Here is a 22,280-nt window from a genome sequence, read left to right as displayed (position 1 = left end):
GCCGACAATCTCCGTGGGATCAACCCTTACTCACGTAAGGTATTACTTGGACGACCCAGTGCACTTGCTGGTTAGTTGTGCGAAGTTGTGAAAAAGAGTTGAGATTATAATTGTGCGTACCAAGTTGTTGGCGCCATTGTGTATCATAATTTCGTGCACCAATGAACCTATAGAACTTTCATCACCCTCTAATTTAATTTATCTTTACCAAAAGTTGTATGCTGACAATATTCTAATCTCTAGATTAGAAATCCAATTTGGGACTTCGCCTCCTTCACCAATCTCTACAATTTTGTCCATCCTATGAATACCATATCAACAATCTGTTCTTCTAAGCCAAAATTGTTTAGTACAATAGCTTTCTTTCCCTTAGATCTTATTAATAGTATTCCTACAATCATTTCCCAAGCCACCAACTTAGAACATTGGAAACAAGCTATATTAGAAGAACCCACTTTCCTCTCCAAGACAAATATATAGAGTTTAGTTACTCCAACACCTTATCAGAGGGTTATTAGTTGTCATTGGTTTTCTCTATTAAGATACACCTAAATGGTACTATTCTTAGGTACAAAGTAAGATTAGTGGAAAACGAAAACTACTTGAAGGTATAGACAATGACTAAGTCTTTGCTCCTATTATAATACCAGCCACCACTAGGATTATTTTAACATGAGCTCTTACTTTTTACTAGACAATTCGTCAATTTGATTTTACCAAAGCCTTCTTAAATGACTGTCTAAATGGATCTGTAGTAGGATTTTCGCAATATGCCACTTTAACTATATTTAAAATTACATATTTAATAAATAAGGCCAGTTAATATATGCAAAATTCATTAAGATATTTAGCTAGAATAACTAGCCATGGTATTATATTTCATTCTTCTCCTAACTTAATATTTTTTGCCTTTTCAAATTCTAATTAAGGATCTGACCTTAATAATCGAAGATCAATGTGTAGTTATTGCATCTAGTTGGGATCAGATCTGGTAGCTTAGTCAAGTAGAAAATAAGCCTCTCTTAGAATATCAAGTATAGAAGATGAGTATAAGGGCTTGCCAACAACTGATTCTAAACTAATTTGGGAGCAAAATTTACTTTAGGAGCTCAACATACCATGTCTAGCCACACCAACTCAGTACTGTGATAACATGAGTGAAGTACCCTTAGCTACAAACTCAATTTTCCATAGCCAAACCAAGATTTTGAGCTTAACCTCCACTTTGTGCGAGAAAGAGTGAATAAAGAACAATTCCAAGTGACTCATATCAGGGTTGGTGAGTTAGGAACGTTTTTCAATATGATTCTTTTTTTGTATTTGTTCGATGAAAAATGCAAGACGAGAACCCATCTCTTTTCGACTGGAAAATGCTACTCAGTTTTGTCCACTTTCTCCATCCCCTCAAGCTCAAGGTAACATTTAAGATTACCATGAGCTTGAGGGGACCTAACGAGGAAAAGACTAGTATTGCACTTGTAACTTAGAAAGGAAGAAATAGATTCTGTTTTAGTTCTAAATTGTACTAAGAGTGATATCATATATCAGTCTATCCTCTCTTATCTAAATTAGGTTTTTAGATTTATGAATAACAATTCATTCATACTCAACATTCTCTTTTTTCTCTGGTTCTTGTTTTCATTGATTCATAATTCTTCTTCTCTGCAATTTAGATAGTTCTTGCCAAAAATTTGTTCCAAAGGTTACCTGAAATGTTGATTCTAGGCCTGAACGTGAGCTCCAGACTCCTTCTAAGGCAATGTCTGACTTGTTCTTATGCCGAGGTGCCGCCGTCTGAGTTCCTCAAGAGGAGGTGGAGGTGGTACCTGCAAGAGACTCTAATGCTTAAGTTAGCAAGGGCTTTAGGCAGGTTTTTAGAAGATTAGAATGTGAATATACCTAAGGGGTGTCAATGTACTTATAGTAGAGTTTGTGAACCACCTTTGCTGAAGTAGTTCCATCTTTATTGATGGATAACCGTTTTCTTTATCTTAGGAGTTCACTGGAGTCCATCTTTTTAGGAAAGATAGAGATAGTGGGAGAGATTCACGGAGGCAATTATTTAGTTGGGTAAGTAGAGCTGGGCTCCTTCACGGTGTCTGACCTTTCTAAAGAGGTTGGGTATGTGTAGATGCCTCCTCCTCTTTGGGTTGGGCCTTTAATCCTTATTAGGCTTGGCTTTTATAAATTTGGGTCAGGGTATGAACAGTCCTCCTACTTGAGTTTGAGCTTCATATGAGGCCGGGTTCAAGCATTTCGTGGCTTTCGTCTTCAGTGTCTGGTACTTCGATTTCAGGAGGTCGGGTACTCGACGTGTTTTTGAAATTTTGAACATTGCCCTTTTTAAATAAAGGGCGCACATTTCGCGGCCGTTCCTTAGGGATTCGCATATGTTTTTAAAGAGGGGGTGAAAGGACCGTTTTTCCCCTCTTCTCTTATAAAAATTCTTAACGTTCTTCTTCTTTTTCTTTCCTCATCTTTGAAACCCTTCATTACTCCCTTCTTCACAAAATTTTTCTCCTTCTTTTCTTGCTTTCAGATCACTCTTAGTTCCAAGATTTCTCCATCTTGGCTTCTCTGAAGATATTTGCCTTGCTAGTGTGGAGAGAAACGTTCATGTTTTACTGTAGTTTGATGTGACCCTTTTCCTCTTCGAGTCTTCATCAAGGTTGGTACTCCTAATTCTTACCTCCCTTTTACACAATCTGCTTTTTGGTCTTTTAAATCTGTTTGAGGTGACCTTTTGAGTAATAGTAGAGGTTCTAATTTTGCTTATGTCTTTGAAAACTTTATGAAAAAATGGTTAACCATCACTGCTTTGTTTACTATAAAAAATTATCTTTTGTTTTGAGATTTTTTTTTGTCGTCTGGTGCTACTGTTGCGAGTGCTTAGCTGTGTTTCTGAAATTTTTTTTGAAAAAATTGTTGTTGTTTTGTGACTTGTTGAATGGATTTGTGTTTCCCCCAATGGCGTCACTATTGTTGTTGTAGGAGGGATGTCATTTCGGCACTTTCTTATTTTGAAGAAAATAGTTTCAAATTGCTTTTGCATTCTGGTTTGCTTTGCCTGATTTCTTTTGCTGGTGTCTAAGCTTTGTAGTGATGACTTGTTTATTTGTATGTATAGGTGTAGCTTTTATGTCACAATCTGTAATTGTCAACATGTCATCAAAGGTCATGCCTTCTTTGTTGTCTTAGGTAGATAATATTTTCTTTCTTCCTGTTCCTGTAGTTGACAAAGAGTATATTAATGTGTTTCGTAGGCACCATAGGACATGTGAAAATCGGAAAGATGAAAGGAATTATGAGTTAGTAGTGCTAGACCCTAAGGAGAGAGTGTGCTTCCCTCCTTTAGACAACTCAGAACGCCCCTTTTTCTATGCATACAATTACTTTTTTACAAAATTAGGCATAAAACTCCCTTTTCTAATTTTGAGACGAACATCCTTTAAGCGAGCATTTACGACAAAGGATTTGACGAGTTTTCCTGAAGTGAGAGGAATATTCTTTCCCATAGTCACATCAGCATGGATGATGTGGCTATTCAAAACCATCTCAATCTTATGGCCGCAACGACATCCGGCTAGCAGGAGTGTATACGTCTCTAGCTAAGGAGTTAAAAAATACTCCCCTCTGCAGCACTCGAAGCTCTCTTGAGGTAGCCCAAGCTGAAGTGGAGAGGCTTAAAGAGATAAAGAAGGAGCTGGAGGAGGAGAAAGACGGGCTGGCATCTCACTTAGAGAAAGCTTGGTCTCGGGTAAAGAAGGCAGAGGCGACTGTGGCCATGGCCGAAGGGATAACGAAGAAAGCAGAGGAAAGCTATACTCAGGTTTACGGGGAGAAATTGACCTTCAAGAGGAGTTGAAAAATGCCAGAGAGGAATATAATTATCTTCAAGAGTCTGTAGACGAGGGAATGGACGAAATGTTCAACAACTTGAAAGCTCAAGTCCAAGTCCTTGCTCCCGAGGTTGACCTCTCCTTGTTCAGCCAGGACAATATCATGGTTGACAGGAAATTGTACCGGCCCCCGAGGATGATGAAGAGCCTCTACCCGACCCAAAGTCCTCAAGTACTGGGGTCGGGCAAACTTCTCAGGCCCTTGAGTCTCTCTCCGAGGTAGTAAATGTCGAGCTTTCTCTTTCACCACCTAGTGCTATCCCAGGCATGCCGGTCTCTGTTCATCCTCCGACCCCACCTACCCGAGGTGAGGATGTCGTGACTAAGGAGGCTCTTAACCCTCTACTCGGCTCCTCTTGATAGCTCTTCTTTGTTTTTCTTCTATTGAATGACCCGAGTTATGGGTCTTAATGAACAATTTTAATTTGTAATTGCTAGTAGTTTTTCTAATACTTTACTTTATAATAGTTGTAGTTTTAACAACTTTTCGTATTCAAACAACTTTCTAAAAAGATCATTTCTGCTTCTTAGATAATGAAGCTAGGTCTTTGTGGAAGCTGGAAATAGCTTATATATAGTTGCTTAGTTTGGCGTTTTAACTTAGCAACCTTTTTTATGATGTTTCTTTGTTGAATTTAGGCAATGAATTCATTTATGTAGATTTCCTTTTTAGGTTTTGACTTTTTGTAGTGAGACTTTGTTAAGTTACTTCTACACTTTGTTTTTATTTTGCCTTATAATTGAGGTCATTTTTTATGAATTGTTTATGTAACTTCTTATATTAATTTGTATCTCGTCGCTTCATCTTGCCGACTATTTTAGATCGATAAATGATTATCATGATTTGTCGAGCTTAAATTAATGAGTTTTTATAGGAAACTTTTAAAGAAAAACAGAAATTTTATTGATAAATGAGAAATTCCTTTACATAAACCTACTTACTAAGGATTTGAGTACCTTTAGCCCTTGCTTTAGTGCCTCACTAAAACCTCTTTTAGAAAAAACCCTTTTAAGGGAAAAAATCTTAAAGTTAGGAAAAAGAGTAAACCAGGGAACAAGGCTTACTTCCTAACTGTAGTACTTCTTTAGGTTACACGCGTGCCACGACCTCGGGAGTTCTCGTCCTTATAGGTTGGACTCTTTGTAGTAACCTTTCCCTAGGACCTCGACAATCTTGTAGGGTCTTTTCCAATTTGCTACTAGCTTCCCTTCGCCCGGCTTCTGAACTCAGATATCACTTCAAATCAATATAATGTCATTTGGGGTGAAGCTTTTTCTATCACCTTCTGATTATACCTTAGGTCCATCAACTGCTTTAGTGCCTCCTCTCTAATCCAAGCTTGTTCTCGGACATCTAGGAAAAGGTCGAGCTCCTCTCTTTGTTCCTAGTATTGGCCCATTCATTGTAGAATATAACTCGAGGTGATTCTTCAGTGATTTATATGAAAATCATGGCTTCCATTATAGAATGAGGGTTTGTCCGATATGTGCATAAGACTTGAGGGAGCTCGTCTATCTATGCTCCATTTGCCTCTTGTAGTCGGCGTTTCAACCCGACAGTATGACTTTATTTGCTGCTTCAGCTTGTCCATTGGCCTGAGGATGCTCCACCGACGTGAATTGGTGCTTTATTTTTAAATCGGCCTCTAAATTTCTAAAGGTTACGTCGGTAAACTGGGTTCCATTATCCATGGTAATGGAGTGGGAAACTCCAAACCTAGTGATAATATTCTTGTAGAGGAACTTCTGACTTCTTTGGGCAATAATAGTTGCTAGTGGTTCTGCCTTGATCCATTTAATAAAGTAGTCAATCCCTACTATAAGGTATTTGACTTGTCCTAGAGCTTGAGGAAATGGTCCAAGGAGATCGAGTCTCCATTTCGCAAATGGCCATGGTGAGGTAACACTAATAAGTTCTTCGGGAGGTACCATATAAAAGTTGGCATGCTTCTGATAAGGTGAACACTTTTTAACAAACTCGACGGCTTCTTTTTGCAAGGTCAGCCAGAAGAAGCCGGCCCAAATCACCTTCTTTGCTAGTGATCAGGCTCCCAGGTAGTTTCCACATATGCCGTTGTGTACTTCCTCTAGGACCTCCTTTGTGTTGGAGGTTAGAACGTACTTCAAGAGAGGTGCAGACATTCCTCTTTTATATAGGACATTATGGACCAATGTGTAGTTTTGTGCCTCCTTTATAAGGGTTTGGGCATCCTTTTTATTCTTAGGGAGGACATCAAATTTGAGATAGTTGACTATAGGGGTCATCCATCCTAAATTTGATTAGATATCGCCATTACTTCCGAATTGTCATCTCCCTTTAATATTGATGGTGCATGTAGAGTCTCTTGGATAAGGCTTTTATTGTTTTCCCTTGGCTTGGTGCTGGCCAATTTGGAGAGGGCATCGGCTTGGACATTGGATTCCCGGGTTATATTTTGGACTTCACCTTTTGAGAACTATGCTAATTGTTCTCGTGCTTCATCTAAGTATTTTTTATGTTAAGGTCTTTAGCTTGATAGGTACGATTAATCTGTGAAGTTACCACTTGAGAGTCACTAAACACTATCAGCCTTCCTACCCCCACTTCTTTAGCCAGCTTCAAGCCAGCAAGTAAGGCTTCATATTCTGATTGGTTGTTAGAAACGGGAAACTCGAACCTTAACGAGAGTTCTATCTAAGTTCCTTGTTCACTTTCCAGGATAACTCTGGCCCTGCTGCAGACTTTATTAGATGACTCATCTACATATAGGTTCCAATTTGTTGGGCTTCCTTGACTTTCCATATATTCAGCAATAAAGTCAGCAAGATATTGAGATTTGATTATTGTTCGGGCTTTGTATTTTAGGTTGAACTTGGATAGCCCCACAGCCCATTGTAACATTCGTCTTGCTAGGTCTATCTTTTGTAGAATGTGTGTCATTGGTTGATTAGTGCAGAACTTTATGGTGTGAGCCTTGAAATAAGGTCAGAGCCTTCGAGAGGCAAGTGTAAGGGCATATGCAAACTTTTCTATATCTTGATAGTTCAGTTATGCTCCTTGTAAAGCTTTGCTGATAAAGTAGATAGGTTGCTGTCCATTTTCATCTTCTTGGATCAAGGCTAAAGCTACTGTCCGGCTTGCCATTGCCAGGTAGAAAACAAGCTCTTCTTCTGCTATAGGTTGAGTAATTATGAGGGATTATCCCAGAAAGACTTTGAATTCTTGGAAAGCTTGCTCACATTCTGGAGTCCACTCAAATTACTTTCCCTTTCTGAGAATTGAGTACATGGGTAGTGATTTCAGTGTTGACCCTACTAGAAATCTAGATAGAGCTGCCAACCTTCCATTAAGTTGTTGAACTTCTTTAAGGCAAGTCAGGCTTTTCATGTCACATATAGCCTTACATTTGTCCAGGTTAGCTTTTATGTCTTTCTGAGTTAGCATAAAGCCCAAGAATTTTTTCGCTTCTACTGCGAAGGTGCATTTTAAGGGATTTAACCTCATCTCATGCTTTCTTATTGTAAAAAATATCTCAGAGAGATCGGACAAAAGCGTCGAGTCATCCCTGGTTTTAACAAGCATGTCGTGCACATATACTTCCAGAAGTCTCCCTAAGTGGGAGGAAAACACCTTGTTCATCAATCTCTGGTAGATGGCTTCAATATTCTTTAACCCAAAAGGTATTACCAAGTAGCAGTTGTTAGTTTTTGGAGTTATGAACGAGGTCTTCTCTGGGTCCGGCTTATACATCGGGATTTGGTGTTATCCCGAGTAAGTGTCCATAAAGGATAGGTATCAATAGCCAGAGGCAAAGTTGACCAGGGCATCAATGCTGGGAAGAGGGTATAGATCCTTAGGACAAGCCTTATTGAAGTTGGTGTAATTGACACACATCCCCCGTTTACTATTTTGTTTCTTTACCAAAACTATGTTGACCAGCCACAATGGATACTTTACCTCTCTTATGAATCTTGCTTCTAATAGGGCTTGAATTTATTCTTCCACGACATGTGTTCTTTCGGGCCCAAGATTTTGGCGCTTTTGTTGGATAGGCCTGGAACCCGGGTAGATGGCTAGTTTATGGGACATCAGGTCGGGATCTATGCCAGGCATGTCGGAGGTTTTCCAAGAGAAGAGGTTGGAATTTCTTCTTAGAAGGTCAATGAGCTGCTTTTTGAGCCCTTCTTCCAAGTTAGCCTCTATACTCATTTTCTTAGGGTGATTTTTAATTTGCACTTCTTCTACTTTTCCTCTGAGTTGCGGGGCACAGTTCCTCCCGAGTTTGGACACCTCCAAGCTCAATGGTGTTGACTTTTTTCCCTCCAGGACTGCCTTTTAAATTAAGGCTTTCATTGTAGCACTTGAGTGCTAGTTTATGATCCCCCTTTATAGTGGCAATCCCTTTTACTGTGGGAAACTTCATGCATAGATGGGGTGTAGAGACAACAGCTGCAAGTCGATTCAAGGTTGTCCGTCCTATTAAGACGTTGTATGCCGAGGTGACGTCAACCACAATGTAGTCGATATTCAATGTCTTTGACTTTAGACCCTTTCCAAAAGTGGTGTATAGAAAAATGTACCCAAGAGGCCGAATCGACGTGTCCCCTAGCCCGAAGAGGCTATCTGGGTATGCTTTTAGATCCTTTTCTTCTAGTTCGAGCTAGTCAAAAACGTGTTTAAATGGTATATCCGCCGAGCTGCCTTGATCTATTAGTGTTCTATGGAGGTTTGCATTGGCGAGGATCATAGTTATCACCACGGGGTCATCTTGCCAAGGTGTTATCCCTTGAGCATCTTCTCTAGTGAACGAGATTGTTGGCAAGTCGGGAGATCCGCTATCTTTCCCGACTTAGTACACTTCTTTAAGATGCCTTTTCTGTGATGATTTAGATATTCCTTCTCTAGAAAATCTCCCATTAATCATGCGTATGTGGTAATCGAGGGTTTGAGGTGGATGTTCTGGTCGTCCCCTTTCTTCATCTCATTTCCTCTTCCTTGGGTCGTCCAACCTACCCACCAAGTACATGTCTAGTCGGCCTTCTCTGGCCAACTTCTCTATGACATTCTTTAAATCATAATAGTCGTTGGTAGAATGCCCATAGAGTTTGTGGTACTCACTACATTCTTTCCAGCTTCCTGCCTTTTTGTGTTTAATTGTACAAGGAGGTGGAAGCTTCTCGGTGTGATATATTTCTCTATAAACATCCACAAAAGAGACCCAGAGGGGGTATAGTTATAATATCGTTGAGATTTCTTTGGGTTGTACTCTTCCTTCTTATTAGCTTCTTTACCTTTCTCCCGAGATGGATAAAGCAGGATGGGTCTCGGAAGTGGCTCCCTTAGTTGTGAGTTCTCCTCCATGTTGATATACTTCTCTGTCCATTCTTGTACTTCATATAAGGAGGTCGAGTGTCATTTGGATATGGATTGAAAAAACGACCATTCTTTAAGGCCATTAACTAATCCCATTATTACTGCTTCAGTGGGTATGTTTTGAATCTCCAAGTATGCTTTGTTGAAATTTTTCATGTAATCTCGGAATGTCTCTCCGACCTATTGCTTAACTCCCAACAAGCCCGGGACATGCTTTGTTTTATCCTTCTGTATTGATAATCGGGTAAGAAACTTTCTCGCTAGATTATCAAAACTAGTTACCAATCTGGGTGGCAAGTTGTCAAACCACTTCATCGCGGCTTTTGTTAAAGTCGTCGGGAATGCTTTGCAACAAGTGGAATCTGAGGTGTTGGTTAGGTACATCCGACTCTTGAAGTTGCTGAGATAGTGTCTCGAGTCAGTTGTTCCGTCGTAGAGATCCATGTCGTGGGTTTTAAAATTCCTTGATACTTTGGCCTGCATGATTTCTTCTACGAACGGATCTTCTTCCCCTAGGGGCTTTCTTTTCGATCTGCTCGGTTACTATGTTTAATTTTTGGAGGTCAGCTTTCTTCCAGCTCCCTTTCTCGTCATACCTCCTTCCTTAGTTCTCGATTTGCTTCCCGTTGTCGTTCAGCCTCTTGTTCAAGCTGCTCTAGTTGTCCATCATGGCCATGGACCAAACCTAGTATTTCAGTGGGATGTGGTGGTTCTTTCTCTTCAGGTAGATGTACCTTTCAGTGAACTCCATGAGGAATGTACGTCCTCTCGCGTGGTGGAGGTATTGAAAGTGCGAGGTCGTCTCGTTCAGGTTCAGGTTCAGGTTCTGATTCAGACGTCGTATGGCTGTCTTCATACAGATTATCTACCATTGTCAAGGGTCGAGCTCCAGGTCCCCGGCAAACAGCGCCAATGTTCCAAGAATTACCTGAAACGTTGATTTTGGGTCTGAACGTGAGGTCTAAACTCCTTCTGAAATAACGTCTGACTTGTTCTTATGCTGAGGTGCCGCCATCTGAGTTTCTCGTGAAGAGGTAGGGGTGATACCTGCAAGAGACTCCAATGCTTAAGTTAGCAAGGGCTTTAGGCGGCCTTTTTAAAAGATTAGAACTCGAATATACCTAAGGGTGTCATTGTACTTATAGTAGAGTTTGTGAACCACCTTTGTTGAAATAATTCCATCTTTATTGATGAATAACCGTTTCATTTATCTTGGAAGTTTGTTGGAGTCCATCTTTTTAGAAAAGATAGAGATAGTGGAAGAGATTCGTGAAGGACAGGCAGTCACTTGGGCAAGTAGAGTTGGGCTCCTTTACGGTGCCCAACCTCTTTAAAGAGGTCGGATATGTATAAAGGTCTTCTCTTTGGATTGGATCTTTTATTCTTATTATGCCTGACTTTTATGAATTTGGATACAAACTTTATTATTGATCATTAAATAAAAATGGAGGACTAATTTAATTATTATTTCTATTTTATAATTAATTTAAAAACAATTGTCTGTTAAATTTTAATTTTATATTAACATAATTAACGACTAAATGAACTACAATTTAACTTTCGTTTTTGGTTAGAATATATATTTACTATGTACGTATTATATATTAATTCTTAAATTAGTTAAGTTTTCTTTATGTTTTTCTTAGATTTATACAATTCGATCATCATATTCCTATATATTTTAATTTATATCTGTACAATAATCGAAGCTCTCAAATAATTAATTTGCTATTCAAAACAGAATGTAGTTAATTTTTTATTCGAAACAAATCTATCACATTCACTTTTAAGAATGCAACTTGGGTATCACATGTAGTTAATTTTTTACGTGCAACTTAGGTATCCAACCCTGATTGGTCCCTCTTTTGTCAATGTCAAGAGTTTACGAATGCAAGGCGGATATTTGTCCAATAAAGCTTGAAGAAAATGGTTGGTTATGTTCATGTCTTTGTTACTTTTAAGTCATACAGCATTGGTAGATATCCAAATCTGATTGGCCTTGTTCGATCAATGTCTAAAACCTCACATACAAATATACAATGTACAACATACATATATATCCAACTATATATATCCAAGGTCATATTCGATCAATTATTCAGCATATACACGAGTGACATGACCCATAATTAATATTGATTCTATTTTTATCTTGGCCGTTTTTCTACTTGATTCCTTTGCCATTAAGCTCGTTGATGGTACATTAGGGCTAAAATTGAAGCATAAACTTGAATGAAATGTAAATATTGAGAAGAACAATAATATATATTTATTGTTTAGTAAATTTGTTTATAAATAAATACCATATTAATAGCACTTTTAAAATATATTAGTTTTATTCAAAATTTACTTTAATATGATAACAGTTTTTATTAAATACATAAAAATAATTATGAAAAGTATCACATGTTTTTGTTAGTAAATTATATAAAAAAAATTTTAAAATTTATCACTTTTATTATATAAAAATAAATCAGCAACCTTTAAAAATATTTTTAATATATGCTAGACTGACATATTAGTAGGATTGTCACGAGTCTTTGATACGATAGCGTATGATTATTACATTAGTATTTCTGCTAACGGTGTGAACCTTGAAAAGTATAAAGCATTATAGGTGCACATGATCCGGATTGGTCCGAAGGCCTAGCCTGCCGAATATTTTGGGATTGATTTGGTATAATTTTATCGAGTTTAGAATTATATAAGAATCTTAAAAATAGATCCGATCATTATTTAGAATTGGGTCTAAATAAAAACAAATTCGACTTTATTCGACCCATGTGTATTTTAAAGAGACTAAAAAAGATATATATGTTTTAAATTAATTCTAATATTATGTTATATTAATTATAATATTATTATTTTATTTTTAATTATATTTGTTGAATTAAAAAATAGATCAAAGAAATATAAAATTAGAATTTATGGACAAATTTAAATTCAAATGGAGATATCAACTTTTCGGTAACAAATATTTTTTTTTCTTTATAAATAAGTGCATCATAATTTTTTGACATAAAATTTATCAAGACCCGGATTTCATCCGGTCTAAATCCGGTTTCAGTGTAATCCGAAAGTAGTGTGATTTTACTGGATCTAAGACTGAGTAAGTATCTCAAAAATAGACACAATCATTATTAAGATCGGGTCTGAGTCAAGACGAACTCGACTTCACTCGAATTATGTACACTCCTATAAAACATATTTAAAACATTAAGAGCGAAACTGAAGCAAATTAAATATTAAAAATATTTTTAAATTTTTTAAACATTTCAGAAACAAGAATAATTAAATGCTAATGCATACTGAAAAAAGAAGTAAGAAACTTGTTGTTTTATGAAAATTAATTTGCTATTAAAGATAAAAAAAGAAACAAAAAAGTAAAAATACTGCAAATCATAAATATTAAATCTAAAACTCTAAATTTTATATCATAAATCTTAAACTTAACTTTAAACTATTAATATAAAATATAATAAATAGATAGTTAAAATTTATTTATAAGTAATACTACATTATTAGAAAATATTATTATTTTTTGTCATCAATAATTTATATTTATATTTACAAACTTTTTGTATACAAAAATCATATAATTTACATCTATATTTACTAGAGTTTTACACATATGAATTAATATGAATTAATACAGTGTATACATATATTTTTAGAAATTGTATAATGAATTAGTAAAATTTATTTGTTAAAGAAAATTTAGTGTTTATATTGATTAAATAATGACAAAAAATACTAAAAATTGTTGACTCTAAAAATTGTTCTTTATTTAATTAATGTATCACTTTTTTTTATTTAAGGATGAGCCCAAAAATATATTTTACCATTAAATATATTTAGTTTAACTGTTATAACATGTTTGCTGCCATTGTCTTTATTGAGACGCTTTAATTTTGGTCTTGTTTAGTGGGTTTGCAAAAATGAATTGTTATTTATGTCTTAGTTGGATTAGGTTTCACTTTGTGTAATTTAAGCTAGAGATACGTTGATGATATAATTAATATAAAAGATAATTGGGTGCACATACATGTTGTGGATTTAATGAAATAACTAAAAATTTTAACCTCTTTATCTTTTTATTTTTTTCCCTAATCTGACGCAAGAATAATTTTACAATCCTAAAGAATTTTCCATGATTTTATTTGACATATGATATGTACGATGCATCTTCTTCTTTACACAACCATATTAAAGAGTCATGATCATGACAAGCATGCAGCCTTGAGTCACCTTGATTCACTTGACATACAGTTGCACCAACTAACTAACTAACCCCTATTTTGGCATGGCAGCCCTTTCCTTCTTTTGGAATAAAATCCTCCATTTCCTCCATCTAGAACATCACTTTCTCCTAAATTTGTTCCTTCAAGTTTTCACACGAAAAGCAATAATTTAAGATAGAGTATATATCCATTTTGGTTCTTAAAGAATTTTAGACTGGACACTTTAGTTCCTAACTAAAATTAATTACTTGATTGGTCCTTAACAATTAATTTCGTCAGTCATTTAGGTCATTTACTCCGTTAACTCTAACGGAGGACAAAATAGTACCTGACAACTCTAACAGGAGACAAAATGGTCTCTGACAACTCTAACAAGGGACAAAATGATCTTATTCGAAAACAACACTGTTCTTCCCCAATTTTTATCATATCTTGCATAATCCTAACATTCACACTCTCCTTCTTTACCTTTACAGTATTCTTTTCCATCTTTTCCTTCCTCCTCTTTAGCTCCAAGATTAAACCATGGTGTAGTAATTGTCACACGTGTCGCACCTACCTCAACATGTCATGGACCACACACTTCCTAAATCTTTGTGACTGGTACATTCACCTCTTCTGCGCTTCACCCACCAAAAGCATCCACTTCCATGTCTTCGATAACATCACCTCCAACTCCAACACGTCCACGACATCCTCAAGACCAAGTTCCACAACTATTCTAAGGGCACGCCTTTCTCCACTCTCTGACAAGTAATATAGATTGTTGGACGTTAGAACATCATGAGAAGATTTTTCTTCGACATCATATGCAAATTCTCATTTGAAATAGACACCGAGTGCTTTATTCCTTCTTTTCCAGAGCCTAAATTGGCAGATAGTTTCGACCTCACATCCAAGCTATCAATACAACAAGCAATGTCACTGTTGCCGCTCATATGAAAACTAAAGCGATTCCTAAATATTGGTTTGGAGAAGAAGCTGAAGGAAGCGATCGGAGTGGTGGACAATGTGGTCATGGAGATGATAGGAAAGAGGAGGATGGAGATGGCAACGACAACGACGGGTCTTAACAAACCAGACTTGCTGTCTAGATTCAAGAGATCCATCGAAGACGATAACTAGTTGAGAGATATAGGCATTAGTTTCCTGAGCATGAATTGGTTGAGAACAAGTTGAGAATTTTTTTCTTGTGAACATTAAATTTTAGAGTGTGCATTGTGTAGTTTGAAGTTATAGTGTTAGACTGCTAGTGTTATGCGAAATATAATGGAAATTGAGAGAGAACAGTGTCGTTTACAAATAAAGGAGATCAGAGACCATTTTGTCTCCTGTTAAAGTTGTCAGAAACTATTTTGTCCTCCATTAGAGTTAACGGAGTAAAGGACTTAAGTGACTGACGGAATTAATTGTTAGAGACCAATCGAATAATTAATTTTAGTTAGAGACCAAAGTGTCCAGTCTAAAATTCTTTGAGAACTAAACTGGATATATACTCTTCAAGATATGTAATCTGCACCAGGCAGACACATACGGCACAAGAATAATAATGATACTAATATCTCATATCCCTTACCTTAATTCCTTCCAGCTCGGTATAAATAGTAGTTGCCCCAGAGATCTTGTTAACTAGTAATTAAAGAACATACATATACTATACTATACTATTTGCGATGACTAGTGGTGGTAGCAGAAACTCTCTTGTTGTTGGAAGAGTGATTGGGGATGTGTTGGACCCTTTTCAAAGCACAATCCCTGTGAGAGTATCGTACGGTAATAGAGATGTAACAAATGGCTGTGAGCTTAAGCCTTCTCATGTATTCAACCAGCCTAGAGTTACTATTGGTGGAGATGACCTCAGGAATTTCTACACCCTGGTAAGAACAACGGTCATAACAATATTTTGTAACAAATTTAGTTTAAGTGATTACATGTGGCAATGGGCTATATATTGACTAAAATATTATCTAAAAGGATTACCACCATATGATAATAACTTTTAAAAATAATTTTTATTTTTTAAACAACAATATTCACAGTTGAATTAAGGCGGCTAATCTTGAATAGTGTAGAATTACTTTGGCTCTCATCTAAAAACATACAAGAGACTTGAGAACATACACAAATAAAGAAAAGAGCAATGCTAGGGGCCAGCAATTTTTATGATTTGTAACCATCAAATAGCCATCAATGATAATTTTAATGGTGTGAGATTGGTGTAAAATTTCATCCAATGACTCATTTTGTTTTGCTGGTTACATGCTGGCCAGAATTTAACAAAGTTGCTGGTCCCTAGACTTTTTCTAAAGTATACAGCTGTGAATATTGTTGTTTAAAAAAAATTATTAAAATTTTTGTGTAATTCCACCAAAAGATATCTAGAGATTGTTAGAGTGATATAGTAACTAAAAACCTTATTACTATCTAAATTCAAACCTTATTATATGATCTTCAATATATATACCTAATTGTTATTATTATTTCTTTTATTTTCTTTGATCATATATAGGTTATGGTTGATCCAGATGCACCTAGTCCAAGTAATCCTAATTGTAGAGAGTACCTCCATTGGTGAGTATAGAAAACATTTGAATCTAAGATTCAGGAAAATGATATGGATTGAAAATGTATAGGTTGAGATACACATATAAAAGTATTCTTATTAAAAATTATATTAAAATATACAATATTATACTTTTTTTTTTCTATTTTTCATTAATACTTTCTACTCATTATATAAATTAAAATGCTAAATAATCTTACATTACTTTAGGTTGGTGACCGATATTCCAGCAACAACAGGAGTTAATTTTGGTTAGTAGTTTATATAAATTTTACATGTATTTCATTTGTTTTTTCATGAGCCTATTGTATTATTTTGACACGTATATGACATCATTTGATATATGATTTGAATTTTTACGTACCGTTCATTTTTTTTAAGGACCGAAAGATATATTCATATGATTTATCTTAAATGCATATCTATAGTGCCGGAAGAACTAAAGATGATATTTTAGAGTATCAGATTCCAACTTTCAACAATTCCATCTTCAATAGATATAAAATGTTCATATGTTTAAACATGCTTTGTTACCGTTTTACTTTATACTTGAAACTTGGATTATATATAGGCTTATCTTTTATATGTACTCGTATTTTATTTTTATATAAAAGAATAACATATATTAGTAAGAATCTTTAATATCATATCATGAGTTATCTCTTTTAAAAATTTAAATTCTAGACAGAGACCTATTATAGTCAATGATTAATTCTCAAATCAAGTAATAAAAGTCAATTGTAAAACAAATGTTTACATAATTTAATATTCTGAGTTTGCATATAAAAATTAGAAAAAGATATCGTTATTTCATTTTGAACTCCTTCTCTATATCCTTGTAGGTAATGTGATAGTGAACTATGAAAAACCACTACCAAGCATGGGGATTCATCGTTTTGTGTTTGTGTTGTTTCGACAACCGGGAAGACAAACAGTATATGCTCCTGGATGGAGACAAAACTTCAACACAAGAGAGTTTGCTGAGCTTTATAATCTTAACTCGCCTGTTGCTGCTCTCTTCTTTAACTGTCAAAGGGAGTCTGGATCTGGTGGAAGAACAATGATGAATTAACAGTGTACTTTTGTGCATGCGTGATATACTTAATTTCTCAATTGATATAGATAGCAACAGTGTACTTTTAAAGCAAAAATAAAAAGATAATACACTATCAATGATAGTGTTATACATATACACATTATATAAAATCAGTTTACAACATAATTTTTATTGTTTTGCTTAAGAAAAAATAGAAACAATACAATGAATTATGTACTTCTCACGTGTATTGAAACATATTATGTATATGGTGATCACTTTTACCATGCATGTACTATTTCAATAAAATATAACCTTTGATTATCTATCATTAATGATTAATTTTATGTTATATAAAATTCTTAAATATATTATCATAGAGCTATTAATACTAAAACAAAATGATATGCAATAATTAAGATATTATTACCTGATCCATACTCTTTTAAGATATTTAACGAAAATGGAACACTTTTTACAATTTTACTTTGTATAGACAATTAGAAGAAAAACTCTCTATCTAACAAACACTAAGCCTAGCATGTCTATTCAATAAGAAGACTCAATCAATTTGTGGATTGTTCCACCACCAACCATTTCGGAGTAGTCTCATAGAATGCTCAAATATTTGAAAGATGGTCCCACAAATAGTTTGTCGTTCTCCACAAAGTTAAACTTTAACCTCGCTTTAACTCTATAATGCAAATTGGACAACATATGCTAATGTTGAAAGACCAATGAATGACTATTGTTTCTAGTTTAGCTTCTCGTTAATTGGCTAGAGAAAAAAACGAAGAAAATGGATATGGCTCATTCTTTATCAGGAGTAGAGTACAAAGTCCTTGTAAGTTGTAACTGTCCTTAGTAAAATAATTTAAAAAAATATATAATTTATATTAACCGAAGAAGGTTGGTTCCTGACGTGCGAAAAATTACCGATTAAAAATTTATAATGAAAATTTACGTTGTAAGTACAGTTCTTGAACGATGAAAATTTCGCGTATCAATTTAAAAAGGGTTGTCATAAAATTAAGAACAAAATACTAAGAGTAAAATTTCCAGGTCGTCTGCCAACGAGTTGCTAAAAGATTGCTATGTATTGATCAGGAGTTTCTCAAGAAATTTGGAGTTTGGGTAGTGGGCAAATGAATGATTATAAATTAAAGCGATGTAAATTAAAGAGAGATTTTATGTAATTAAGATAAAAGCCTTGACCAGGAGAAGATTAATCAAAAGTTTTATCCTTGTTGGATTTTTCAAAGAGTAATAATGAAAGGTTGTTGTTTTTACTTAGTTAACCCTTACCGAATAAAGGAAAGTCAAGTAATTGAGCTAACTCTTATTCACAAGTCCTAATCCTCTCCATTGGGAAGGATTAGCGTTAGTAACTAGAAAGCCAGCCAACAACTTCCAATTTCAAATTAACTCTTGAGTATTCCAACTCAAGAGTCTCCTATTAATTAACTCCAAAGTCAAGTTGAGAGCCTACTCCATTGACATGGATGCCATTTTCGCATACATGTAAAGGGAGTAGGAGGAAGACATGGCAATTAACTCAAGTGAAAAACAATCAATAAATAATGAAATTAAATAGAAAAGTATCCTTGCATTAATTAATTCCAAAATCGAAGATATCCATATAACTCTGAGCAAGATAAATGGGAAATAAAAGAGTAAAGGAATAGAAAACAAACTAGAATGATAGAAATTTCACGGAGGTAATAACTCTTCTCAATATCCAACTCAAAAGCATAAAACTAGAAAATCTATATATCTATGAAGAACCCTAGAGGAAGTGGTAATTTCTCTCCAAGATTCCAAAAACTAAAAACTAAAACTATTGAATGAGAATGTGTAAATGTCTCCTGAGTCCCTCTATCCCCTGGCTCTAGTCTGTGTTTCTGGGCCAAAATCTGGGTCCAACTCAGCCCAAAATCGCCCCCAGCATTTTCTGTAATTTCTGCACGTGGCGCATGTCACGCGTACACGCCAAGTGCGCGTGCGCGTCGATGGTCTTCTGCGCATTTCACGCATATGTGTCAGGTACGCGTCCGCGTCGCTATGGAATGCGCCAAGTTGCGTGCACGCGTGAGCCATGCGTGCGCGTCGATTCTCGTTGGTCAGCTCCTTAGTTTCTTGCGTTCCTTCCATTTTTGCAAGCTTCCTTTCCATCCTCTAAGCTATTCCTGCCCTATAAACCCTGAAAACACTTAACACACAGATCATGACATCGAATGGTATAAGGGAAATTAAAGATTGACAATTTAAAGGCTTAGGAAGCGAATTTTCAATCAGAGGACAAAATTGGGAAGGATTTGTAAAACCATGCAGTTTATATGAATAAGTGTGCAAAGAACTGATAAAAACCACTCAATTTAGCACAAGATAAACCATAAAATAGTGGTTTATCAATCTCCCCACACTTAAACATTAGCATGTCCTCATGCTAAGCTCAAGGAGACCAAAAGAATGAATAGGGGAAGCAAGACTCATGCAATGCAACCTATGTAAATGAATACAATTACATGCTAAGATGTTTCTACCTACTTGGTTAAAAATAAACAAGTCCTCTAAGACAAACATAAATCAGATTCCACCAATTCAAATCACACAATAAGAAGCAAGTAAACTTGTAAGAAGATAGTTCATGAAAGCCGGGAACATAGAATCAAGCATTGAACCCTCACTGGAAAAGTATATGCACTCTAATTACTCAGGTGTTTAGGGTTAATCCACTCTAGTCTCCTCTAGTCTTGCTTTCTAAAATTTTGTTCTTCATCTAACCAATCAACAAATATCTAGTGTACAAATGCAAATATCATGAGGTCTTTTCAAGGTTGTAATGGGGCTAAGGTAAGGGTGAGGATATATGTATGGCCAAGTGAGATATAAATTGAATCTTTGACTAACCTAAGTTCTCACCTAACACTTACACATACTCTATATAATTCTAAAATCATACCTAGCAACCCAAAATCTCACTTTTGTACATTTCACATACCTATGTATCAATTTTCTTTCATCACATATGCATTGATCTTTTTATTGTACTTAACATTGGGGCAATTTTTGTCCCCTAATTATTTATTTATTTATTTTTTAAATAAAAAAGTATAATGGATCAATGCCTATGATTTTATAATTTCACATGAGTAGCACCCAAATTCTCAAAATTTGTCAATAACTCCAAAACACTTTCTTACTAACCCAAGTTCCCACATTTCCCCACACTTAATTGACACACAATCTCTATCTTAAACTAACCAAATATTAAAATGGGATAATTAATTGTTTTTCACTTAAGGCTAGTGATGTGGTAACACAAAGAATAATTAGGGGTTAAAAAGGCTCAAAGTGACAAACAAAGGTAGATGAAATGTTAGGCTATTTGGGATAAGTGAGCTAATGGCAAATGATGGCCTCAATCATATGTATGCATGAATATACACTAAACAATGGACATATAGAATGGAACAAAACATAGATTTCAATTATAGAGAAGAAAACACACAAGAATAAAAATCATGGTTAAATAAAGTAACCATATAATTAAGCTCAAAATCTCACAGGTTGTGTGTTCTTAGCTATCAACCATGTTCCAAATTACAATCTTCAAACAAGTGTAACTGATGCCAGGGCATTTTGGCCAGTTTCACTAACCTTTCTTTACTGTTTTTAAGGTAGTTTCATGTATTTTCTTAAGGAATAAGCTAGTTTTGGGTAGATATTCACTTACATCTTGTTTCAAGCATACATTGTGCAATTTACATGATTTCATGAGAATTTTGCATGAATTATATAACAAATTGGATGATGCATGTCTCATGACTTGGATTAGAACTTTGATGCACTTTGCTGCTTAATTTCAGGACAAAAGAAGCAAAGAAGAACCACGTTAGCATTCACGTTAGTTCAACAAACGTGACCTCTAACGTGGAATGGGAGCTGGCTTGCAAAGTTAGTGAGAAAGGTAATCGCTAATAACATCCTCGAAGCCATCACAGCCCATGCTAAGAGTCACGTTAACTAAGTTAACGTGAACTCTAACGTGGAAGAAGACAACAAGGCCAACATTAGTGACACTCTCCTTTGTCACTAACGTTGGACCAAGCTCATAATTGGCCACGTTAGTTGCCACGTTAACTTAGTTAACGTGGACTCTAACGTTGGAAAGCAAAAGAGAAGCCAACGTTAGTGACATTCACCTTTGTCACTAACGTTGGCCAAGCCTCCATGAGCCACGTTAACTCCCACGTTAACTTAGTTAACGTGGAAGCTAACGTGGAGAGAGCAATTGATCGCCAACGTTAGTGACACTTACCTTTGCCACTAACGTTGGGTTGAACCACCAAGAGCCACATGAGCAACGTTAACTCCCACGTTAACTTAGTTAACGTGGAAGTTAACGTGTATAAAGAGATAATGAGCCAACGTTAGTGACACTCACCTTTGTCACTAACGTTGGAGATGGCTAGCATTACTACGTTAGAAGTCACATTAGCCTAGTTAACGTGGACTCTAACGTGAGAAGTAGGGGCACATTGGAACGTTAGTGACAAAGGTAAGTGTCATTAACGTTTTCGAAGGATTGGCATTACTACGTTAGAAGCCATGTTAACCTAGTTAACGTGGACTCTAACGTAAGGAGAAGGGGTAACTCATCATGTTATTGGGAAAGGTAAGTCCCAATAACGTATGCGAAGGGCCAAGAGGCAACGTTAGTGGTCACGTTAGTGCCACTAACGTTGAAGTCAACATGATCATATTTGGGTTAGGAACGTTAGTGAAAAAGGTGATTGTCACTAACGTTCTCGAACCCGCACTTTCACTTAACGTTAACACCACTAACGTCCTGAGCCAAAGTCCCTGCCTACTTCACATTTTCTCTCTGCAAGCAAAGCTAAGCCCAATAAAAAGAATAACTGCTTCAAACTCAAGATCCAGAGGCCCATACACAAGACTTGAAGAGCCAACTAGAAGATCAGAAGAGTAGTATATATAGGAGTAACTTTGAATTAAAAAGGAGTTTTGAAACTTTAGGAGCCTGGGGGGGCATAGAACTACTCTCTGTATTTTTACTTTCTCTGCAACTTCTAGTTTTACCTTCATGATGTATTCTCTATCTTTGTTTTCATTTTTCATAGCTATGAACAACTAAACCCCTTTCATTGGGTTAGGGAGCTCTGCT

General features: G+C 35.8%; 1 protein-coding gene across 1 annotated transcript; it reads left to right on the top strand.

Annotated features, from left to right (window-relative positions):
• Positions 1 to 15,166: 15,166 nt before the first annotated feature.
• LOC107494540 (protein FLOWERING LOCUS T-like) lies at positions 15,167 to 17,128 on the top strand. Its single transcript, XM_016115587.3, has 4 exons — positions 15,167 to 15,370; positions 16,003 to 16,064; positions 16,267 to 16,307; positions 16,899 to 17,128. Exons 1-4 carry the CDS (start codon positions 15,167 to 15,169, stop codon positions 17,126 to 17,128), a joined length of 537 nt encoding a protein of 178 aa, XP_015971073.1.
• Positions 17,129 to 22,280: the final 5,152 nt, after the last annotated feature.

Source organism: Arachis duranensis, chromosome 6, assembly GCF_000817695.3.
Source record: "Arachis duranensis cultivar V14167 chromosome 6, aradu.V14167.gnm2.J7QH, whole genome shotgun sequence".
Classification (NCBI taxonomy): Eukaryota; Viridiplantae; Streptophyta; class Magnoliopsida; order Fabales; family Fabaceae; genus Arachis; species Arachis duranensis.
This window is presented reverse-complemented; position numbering and strand designations above follow the sequence as displayed.